Source organism: Physeter macrocephalus, chromosome 18, assembly GCF_002837175.3.
Source record: "Physeter macrocephalus isolate SW-GA chromosome 18, ASM283717v5, whole genome shotgun sequence".
Classification (NCBI taxonomy): domain Eukaryota; kingdom Metazoa; phylum Chordata; class Mammalia; order Artiodactyla; family Physeteridae; genus Physeter; species Physeter macrocephalus.
The window spans coordinates 50,091,089-50,101,135 of NC_041231.1; the positions used below are offsets into that span (position 1 = coordinate 50,091,089).

Here is a 10,047-nt window from a genome sequence, read left to right on the forward strand (position 1 = left end):
CGCGGAGCGGCTGGGCCCGTGAGCCATGGCCGCTGAGCCTGCGCGTCCGGAGCCTGTGCTCCGCAACGGGAGAGGCCACAACAGAGGGAGGCCTGCATACCAAAAAAAAAAAAAAAAAAAAAAAAAAAAAATTGTATAAAAATTTCTTAAAAAATAGAAAAAAATAATAGTAAAAAAAGTAAAAGTTACAGGTTAGAAATGAAAAATAGTTAAAAGAATTCTAATTAATGTGTTAAAGTATACTAGAAGGCCTGTGTTGTCATTGGTCTAATGGTTATGATAATTTGAATCACTAGTATTATTTATTTAAAATAAAATGGCATGTTAGTCACTTAAATTATGATTGTGTGAGACATACTCTTTTTTTTTTCTTCCTCTTTTCCAGGATAGGATTTAAGAAGTCATTTCCCAGGAAAGAAGGTCTTTATTTGCCCAAGTGTGTTATCATTTTCAGCTTGGAAGTTTTCAGTCATTCATTGGTTGAGGAATTATTTCAGAGGAATGTGTATATTCATATGTCTAATAAATTTGGATATTTATAATAAAATCAAAACCTTAGTTTCTCTAAATGAGGTAGACTACTGTGTGTAGAGTGCTTAGAATAGCTTATAGAGAGCAGTAATAAACATAGTTTTTCTCTCTTGACAGTACCAGTATAGGGAGGGAGGCCATTTTAAACAAAATTGTAATATAATGAAATCCTCTTTACTTATAACCTAATTAGAAATGTTATTTAAGTGGCCAAGAGTGTGTGGAAATTGACTAGACTTCTGTATATTTTCTTCAGAATACTTTGAAACCTCTTTCACTGTTTCACAATATTTACAGATTGTGCAAATCAGATTTAGTAATACTATAGATAGTCAAATGCCTTAGTGAAGAAAACAGGAATTACTAGCCAGTTTACATGTTGATGTCCTAGGATACAAGTACAATGTTAATGATATTTTTTTAACAAAAGATTACATGGAGAGTTAAGGGAGGACTTCCCTGGTGGCACAGTGGTTAAGAATCCACCTGCCAGTGCAGGGGACACGGGTTCGATCCCAGGTCCAGGAAAATCCCATATGCCATGGAGCAACTAAGCCCGTGCACCACAACTACTGAGCCTGCGCTCTAGAGCCCGTGCGCCACAACTGCTGAAGCCCGTGCACCTAGAGCCACAACTACTGAAGCCCATGCACCTAGAGCCTGTGCTCTGCAACAAGAGAAGCCACCGCAATGAGAAGCCAGTGCATTGCAACAAAGAGTAGCCCCCGCTCGCCACAACTAGAGAAAGCCTGCGCGCAGCGACAAAGACCCAGCACAGCCAAAAATAAATTAATTAAAAAAAAAAAAGTTAAGGGAATAAAAATTCAGTTTTATCTGTCAAACTCGGGATACTTAAAATCACATTCTTAAGTTAATAAACTCTGTTAATATGCTAAGCACATCCTGTTTGGCTTTCCTTACAGTTGCCACCTTTAGTGTAGTGTTTTAAAGCTTTTCTTACTCAGAAGTCTGCTCACTAAAAAGATTCCTTATATCTGTTACAGGTTATAAAGCAAGATTATTTAGTTTTTTGATAAGATGCTTTAGGGCTTGGATCGTCAGCCTTCCTAATGAGGTCAGTTCTCAACAGATGGACAGTGTAGAAAACCTTTTGGTGCACATTGGTAAGCCTTTCTGATGTCATAGATAGATATAGTTCCTGTAGTGAATGGCTTATCTTTACATTGCAATTGACACTTTTCGTCTCTTCTGAAGTTAGGGCCTCAGCAATGTATGATGGTGTTTATTGTTTATCTGCTTAAATAAATTAGAGAAGTTAATTTTTGGTTTTCTGTGTATTTTCCAAAGTTCTGAGGAGGCAGCCCTGTATCTTGTTGACTGTATTATGGCCATGGTAAATTTAATTTTTACTTTGGTTTTTGTGACCTCAGAAGTATGGCTGGATATCTGACAAACTTCAGTCTGTGTCCTTATTTCCAATCTCATGTCCTTAGTTCCAGTTTTCCACACACTAAGCCTAGAAAAGCAGAACAACACTGAATGGCATAGGAGATTTTGTGGAAGAGGCAGAGGGTTTCTTTGAAGATGAGGTCAATTTACCCCAAAGACAGGAAGTGAGGTTGGATGGGTGTTTTAGAGCAGGGGTCCCCAACACCCGGGCTGTGGACCGGTACCGCACAGCAGGAGGTGAGCCGTGGACCAGTGAGCGAAGTTTCACCTGCCGCTCCTCGTTGCTCACATTACTGCCTGAACAGCGCCCCCGCCACCCGGTCCGTGGAAAAATTGTCTTCCACGAAACTGGTCCCTGGTGCCCAAAAGGTTGGGGACCGCTGTTTCAGAGGGTTGAAGCAATAGAGGTCGCAAGCTAAGGTGTGGGAACTCAGTGAACAAAGGGTGATAAACTAAAGGGTGGAAAAGATAGACCCTTGCTTTTCACTCTTTAAAAATGTTCCTTTGAACCTACTATGTGCTAACACTCAATCCTGTAGAATAACTCTAAGAAAGAAGTGAAGGCAGTTTATATAAAACATTGTCATCTGATTAAGGCAAAAACCTATTAGAAACATTATCGTGGCTTAGGGGAGAGAGGTATCTTTACAGTTCTGTTAACAGTGAAAATAAAATATTTTACTATGTTTTGTTAAATATAGATTTTTCAGTTTAAATATACTTTAGAAGAGCTCCACTTAAAAAAAAATTATCTACTTTGATGAAAAAACTGCTGTAAAAACTTGGAGAGTATTGGTGCCTCTTGTGGTTGAAGAGCCCTAATTTTTAATGTAATACAGTAGCCTTGCAAACATAAAAACATTGTTTTGCCCCTTCTCTTTGAGTTAAGCCAATCACTAGGAGGCAAAATGCATAGACAAGACAATCCTATCCTTTGAAAGTTGGTTTTGTGATGAGTGGTAAATAGATGGAGGTAGGCATGATTCCTATATTACCGGCTGATATATCACATTTTAAACTCTAGTGCCTTGTGCATAGTAGGTATTCAGGGACTGAATTTTTTTTAATATTTTTTTTTTGAAGACTGAAATAAAGATTGCATTTGTGTTTTCTCTGCCCCAACATGTCTATGATATAAGTGGGAACAGTAGTAGGTTATAGTTCATTTCACTTTTATTTGTTGTTGTACTGACCTCTGATTCTCTTTGGCCAAGAACTGTGCTATTATTTGAGGGATATTTGTTGAAAAAAATTGATGAGATTGAGTTGTAAGTAACTTCCTGTTGGTACTAGTTCATATATATGTGGCCGAACATAGACATTGATGACCATGTCAAGGACTTTTTTTATTTTAAGCTCCAAAGATCATGAGATTCTTTCCTTTTAGTTGCCTGTTAAACTGCTGTTTTCAACAATTGAAAAAATTGTTGAATAAATTGAAAATTTCATTGCTGAGGGCTTGAGTTGTTTTTCCTTGATAATTTGTAAATAGTTTATATATTTACAATAAACTAATAGTAGTAATGTTTTCTATTATCTTGATACCTTGATAATAAGTTACAGGTAACATTTGTCAGAGTTGCCTAGAGGTCTTATCTCCTGTTAATTCAGAAGATTTGAAACTGGCAGCAGAGAACATTAGACTAGAGCCTTATTATAATGTAGGCTACTATGGATCTTCTGTTCTATCATTCTTTTTTTATTATTGAGGCATAATTGACATATACCATATATTTGTTTCAGGGGTATAATGATTTGATATTTTTATATATTGCAAAATGATCATCCCAGTAAGTCTATTTAACCATGTATAGTTACAGAATTTTTTTCTTGTGATGAGAACTTTTTAGTTTCAATTTTTTTTTTTTACCTTGAGGTATAATTGACATACAACGTTATATTAGTTTCAGGTGTAAAACATAATGATTTGGTATTTGTATATATTGTGAAATGATCACCACAGTAAGCCTAGTTATTATTCATCACCACAGATAGTTACAGAATTTTTTTCTTGTGATGAGAACTTTTTAGATTTACTCTCTTAGCAACTTTCAAATATGCAGTACAGTATCAACTATAGTCACCATGCTGTACATTACATCCCCATGACTTACTTTTTTTATAACTGGAAGTTCTTACCTTTTGACCCCCTTCACCCATTTTACCCATTTTCCACCTCTGGCAACCACCAGTTTTATCTCTGAGTTTATTGTTGTTGAAAGATTCCACATATAAGTGAGATCATACGAATTTGTTTTTCTCTGCTTATTTCACTTAGCATAATACCCTCTAGGTTCATCCATGTTGTGCAGATGGTAATATTTCATTCTTTTTTATGGTTGAATACTATTTCATTATGTATATATTTTGTGTATTATACACATTTTCTTTATCCATTTATTTGTTGATGGACACTTAGGTTTTTTTTCCATATCTTGGCCATTGTAAATAATGCTTCAGTGAACATAGGGGTGCATATATCTTTTCAAGTTACATTTTTTGTTTCTTCAGATAAATATCCAGAAATGGAATTGCTGTATCCTATGGTAGTTTTATTTTTTGAGGAACCTTCATACTGTTTTCTATAATGACTGCACCATTTTACATTTCCACCAGCAACAGTGTGCAAGGGTTCCCTTTTCTCCATATCCTCTCTATATCACTTGTTATTTCTCATCTTTTTGGTAATAGCCATTCTAACCAGTGTAAGGGAATATCTCATTGTGGTTTTAATTTACATTTCCCTGATGTTACTGATGTTGAGCATCTTTTCATGTCTGTTGGCCATCTGTATGTCATCTTTGGCAAAAAGTCTATTCAAATCCTCTGCCCATTTTTTAATTGGACTGCTTTTTTGCTATTGAGTTGTATGAATTCTTTACATATATATTTGTTTAAATTAATTTATTTTTGGTTGCATTGGGTCTTTGTTGCTGCATGCCGGCTTTCTCTAGTTGTGGCGAGCGGGGACTATTTGTTGCGGTGTGCAGGCTTCTCATTGCTGTGGCTTCTCTTGTTGCAGAGCACAGGGTCTAGGCGCATGGGCTTCAGTAGTTGTGGCACGCTGGCTCAGTAGTTGTGGCCCACGGGCTCTAGAGCGCAGGCTCGGTAGTTGTGGCGCACAGGCTTAGTTGCTCTGCAGCATGTGGGATCTTCCCAGACCAGGGCTCGAACCCATGTCCCCTGCATTGGCAGGCAGATTCTTAACCACTGCACTACCAGGGAAGCCCATATATTTTGGATATTAACCTCTCATCAAATTTATGATTTGCAAATATTTCCTCCCATTCAGTAGGTTGCCTTTTCATTTTGTTGAAGGTTTCCTTTGTTGTGTAGAAGCTTTTTAGTTTGATGTAGTCCCACTTATTTATTTTTGCTTTTGTTGTCTTTGCATTTGGTGTCAGATTCAAAATATCCTCAAGACCATTTTCAAGTAGGTTACTGTTTTCTTCTAGGAGTTTTATGCTTTCAGGTCTTAGATTCAAGTCTATAATCCATCTTGAGTGTATGATATAAGATAGTGGTTGAGTTTCATTCTTTTTCATGTTGCTCTCCAGTTTTCCCAGCAGAGACCATCCTTTCCCCATTGAATAGTCTTGGCTCCTTTGTTATAAATTAATTTATATATGTGTGGGTTTATTTCTGAGCTCTTTGTTCTGTTGCATTGATCTGTGTTTGTGTTTTTATGCCAGCACCATTACTATTTCCATTGCTATAGCTTTGTAATGTAGTTTGAAATAAGGGAGTGTTAATCCTCCAGGTTTGTTCTTCTTCCTTAAGACTGCTTTGGCTATTTGGGGTCTTTTGTGGTACCATACGAATTTTAGAATTGTTTGTTCTATTCCTGTGAAAAAATGGCATTGGAATTTTGATAGGGATTGCATTGAATCTGTAGATTGCTTTGGTTAATATGGACATTTTCACAATATTCTAACAATCCATGAGCATGAAATATCTTACCATTTCTTTGTGCCTTCTTCCATTTCTCTCATCAGTGTCTTACAGTTTTCAGTGTACAGGACTTTTAACCTCCTTAGTTAACTTTATTCCTTTATTATTATTCTTATTGATGCACTTGTAAATGGGATTGTTTTCTTAATTTCTCTTTCTGATACTTCATTATTAATGTATAGAAATGTAACAGATTTCTGTATATTGATTTTTGTATCCTGCAACTTCACTGAATTTATTTATTAGTTCTAACAGTTTTTTATTTTTATTTTTTGGTGGAGTCTTTATTGTTTCCTATATATTACACCATGTCATCGGCAAATAGTGGCAGTTCTTCTTTTCCAATTTGGATGCCTTTTATTTCTTTTTCTTGCCTAATTGTGCTGGCTAGGACTTCTAATCCTATGTTGAATAGAAGTAGCAATAGTGGGCATCCTTGCCTTCCTCCTAATCTTAGAGGAAATGCTTTCAAGTTTTTGCCATTAACTGTGATGTTGGCTGTGGGCTTGTCATATATGGTCTTTGTTATGTTGAGGTATGTTCCCTCTGTACCAACTTTGTTGAGACTTTTTTTTTTAATCATAAATGGGTGATGAATTTTGTCAAATGCCTTTTCTGTATCTGTTGAGGTGATCATATGATTTTTTAAAACATCTTTATTGGAGTATAATTACTTTACAAAGTTGTGTTAGTTTCTGTTGTATAACAAAGTGAATCAGCTATATGTATACATATATCCACGTATGCCCTCCCGCTTGCGTCTCCCTCCTACCCTACTCATCCCACCCCTCTAGGTGGTCACAAAGCACAGAGCTGAACTCCCTGTACTATGCAACTGCTTCCCACTAGCTATCTATTTTACATTTGGTAGTGTGTATATGTCCATACCACTCTCTCACTTTGTCCCGGCTTACCCTTCCCCCTCCCCGTGTCCTCAAGTCCATTGTCTACATCTGTGTCTTTATTCCTGTCCTGCCCCTAGGTTCATCAGAACCATTTTTTTTAGATTCCATATATATGTGTTAGCATATGGTATTTGTTTTTCTCTTTCTGACTTACTTCACTCTGTATGACAGACTCTACGTCCATCCACCTCACTACAAATAACTCAATTTCGTTTCTTCTTATGGCTGAATAATATTCCACTGTATATATGTGACACATCTTGTTGTTAGTTTCTGTTGTATAACAAAGTGAATCAGCTATATGTATACATATATCCACGTATGCCCTCCCGCTTGCGTCTCCCTCCTACCCTACTCATCCCACCCCTCTAGGTGGTCACAAAGCACAGAGCTGAACTCCCTGTACTATGCAACTACATTCCCACCAACAGCACGAGAGGGTTCCCTTTTCTCCACACCCTCTCCAGCATAGATTTTTTTGATGATAGCTATTCTGACTGGTGTGAGGTGATACCTCACTATGGTTTTTTGTTGTTGTTGTTGTTTTTTGTGTGTGTGGTACGTGGGCCTCTCACTGCTGTGGCCTCTCCCGTTGCGGAGCACAGGCTCCGGACGCGCAGACTCAGCGGCCACGGCTCACGGGCCTAGCCGCTCCGCGGCATGTGGGATCTTCCCGGACTGGGGCACGAACCCGTGTCCCCTGCATCGGCAGGTGGACTCTCAACCACTGCGCCACCAGGGAAGCCCCTCACTATGGTTTTGATTTGCATTTCTCTAATGATTAGTGATGTTGAGCATCCTTTCATGTGTTTGTTGGCAATCTGTATATCTTTTTTGGGGAAATGTCTATTTAGATCTTCTGCCCATTTTTGGATTGGGTTGTTTGTTTTTTTAATATTGAGGTGCATGAGCTGCTTGTATATTTTGGAGATTAATCCTCTGTCAGTTGCTTCGTTTGCAAATATTTTCTCCCATTCTGAGGGATGACTTTTTGTCTTGTTTATGGTTTCCCTTGCTGTGTAGAAGCTTTTAAGTTTCATTAGGTCCCATTTATTTATTTTTGTTTTTATTTCCATTTCTCTAGGAGGTGGGTCAAGAAGGATTGTGCTGTGATATATATCATAAAGTGTTCTTGCTGTGTTTTCCTCTAAGAGTTTTATAGTATTTGGCCTTACGTTTAGGTCTTTAATCCGTTTGAGTTTATTTTTGTGTATGGTGTTAGGAAGGATTGCATTGAATCTGTAGATTGCTTTGGGTAGTATAGTCATTTTCACAATGTTGATTCTTACAATCCAAGGCCATGGTATATCTCTCCATCTGTTTGTATCATCTTTAATTTCTTTCATCAGTGTCTTATAGTTTTTTGCATACAGGTCTTTTACCTCCTTAGGTAGGTTTATTCCTGGGTATTTTGTTCTTTTTGTTACAGTGGTGAATGGGATTATTTCCTTAATTTCTCTTTCTGATCTTTTGTTGTTAGTGTATAGGAATGCCAGGGATTTCTGTGCATTAATTTTGTATCCTGCAACTTTACCAAATTCACTGATTAGCTCTCGTAGTTTTCTAGTGGCATCTTTAGGATTTACTATGTATAGTATCATGTCATCTGCAAACAGGGACAGTTTTGCTTCTTCTTTTCCAATTTGGATTTCTTTTATTTCTTTTTCTTCTCTGATTGCTGTGGCTAAAACTTTGAAAACTATGTTGAATAGTACTGATGAGAGTGGGCACCCTTGTTCCTCATCTTAGAAGAAATGGTTTCAGTTTTTCACCATTGAGAACGATGTTGGCTGTGGGTTTGTCATATATGGGCTTTATTATGTTGAGGTAGGTTCCATGTGTGCCTGCTTTCTGGAGAGTTTTTATCATACATGGGTGTTGGATTTTGTTGAAAGCTTTTTCTGCATCTATTGAGATGATCATATGGTTTTTATCCTTCAGTTTGTTAAGATGGTGTATCACATTGATCGATTTGCATATATTGAAGAGTCCTTGCATTCCTGGGATAAACACCACTTGATCATGGTGTATGATCCTTTAAATGTGCTGTTGGATTCTGTTTGCTAGTAGTCTGTTATTGGCCTGTAGTTTTCTTTTTTTGTGACATCTTTGGTTTTGCTATCAGGGTGATGGTGGCCTTGTAGAATGAGTTTGGGAGTGTTCCTCCCTCTGCTGTATTTTGGAAGAGTTTGAGAAGGATGGGTGTTAGCTCTTCTCTAAATGTTTGATAGAATTCACCTGTGAAGCCATCTGCTCCTGGGCTTTTGTTTGTTGGAAGATTTTTAATCACAGTTTCAATTTCAGTGCTTATGATTGGTCTGTTCATATTTTCTGTTTCTTCCTGGTTTAGTCTTGGAAGTTTGTGCTTTTTTAAGAATTTGTCCATTTTTTCCAGGTTGTCCATTTTATTGGCATAGAGTTGCTTGTAGTAATCTCTCATGTTCCTTTATTTCTGCAGTGTCACTTGTTACTTCTCCTTTTTCGTTCCTAATTCTGTTGATTTGAGTCTTTCCCTTTTTTTCTTTATGAGTCTGGCTAATGGTTTATCAATTTTATTTATCTTTTCAAAGAACCAGCTTTTAGTTTTATTGATGTTTGCTATTGTTTTCTTCATTTCTTTTTCATTTATTTCTGATCTGATCTTTATCATTTCCTTCCTTCTGTTAACTTTGGGGTTTTTTTGTTCTTCTTCTCTGATTGCTTTAGGTGTAAGGTTAGGTTGTTAATTTGAGATTTTTCTTGTTTCTTGAGGTAGGAATGTATTGCATAAACTTTCCTCGTAGAACTGCTTTTGCTGCATCTCATAGTTTGGGTCGTCATGTTTTTGTTGTCATTTGTTTCTAGGTATTTTTTGATTTTCTCTGATTTCTTCAGTGATCTCTTGGTTATTTAGTAACATATTGTTTAACCTCCATGTGTTTTTATTTTTTACAGTTTTTTTCCCATAATATCTAGTCTCATAGCATTGTGGTCAGAAAATATACTTGGTACGATTTCAGTTTTCTTAAATTTACCAAGGCTTGATTTGTGACCCAACATATGATCTATCCTGGAGAATGTTTCATGAGCACTTGAGAAGAAAGTGTATTTTATTGTTTTGGGGTGGAATGTCCTATAAATACCAATTAAGTCCATCTGGTCTAATGTGTCATTTGAAGCTTGTGTTTGTCTATTTTCATTTTGGATGATTTGTCCTTTGGTGGAAGTGGGGTGTTAAAGTTGATTTCCCCTTTTATGGCTGTTATTGTGT

General features: G+C 36.9%; 1 protein-coding gene across 10 annotated transcripts in view; it reads left to right on the forward strand.

Moving 5' to 3' along the window:
• The window catches only part of ABHD5 (abhydrolase domain containing 5, lysophosphatidic acid acyltransferase), a 48,436-nt gene that overhangs the window by 6,306 nt on the left and 32,083 nt on the right, over positions 1-10,047 (forward strand). For 8 of the 10 annotated variants that reach the window (XR_008615804.1, XR_008615805.1, XR_008615806.1 and 5 more), the window contains exon 2: positions 386-436. The exons of the other annotated variants lie outside the window; for them this stretch is intronic. Coding sequence is in view for 5 of the 8 variants with exons in the window: in XM_055080076.1 (XP_054936051.1) it covers positions 386-436 (51 nt within the window). In the remaining 3 variants the exon portion in view is untranslated. The remainder of the gene's footprint in view (positions 1-385; positions 437-10,047) is intronic. 10 annotated transcript variants of the gene reach the window in all.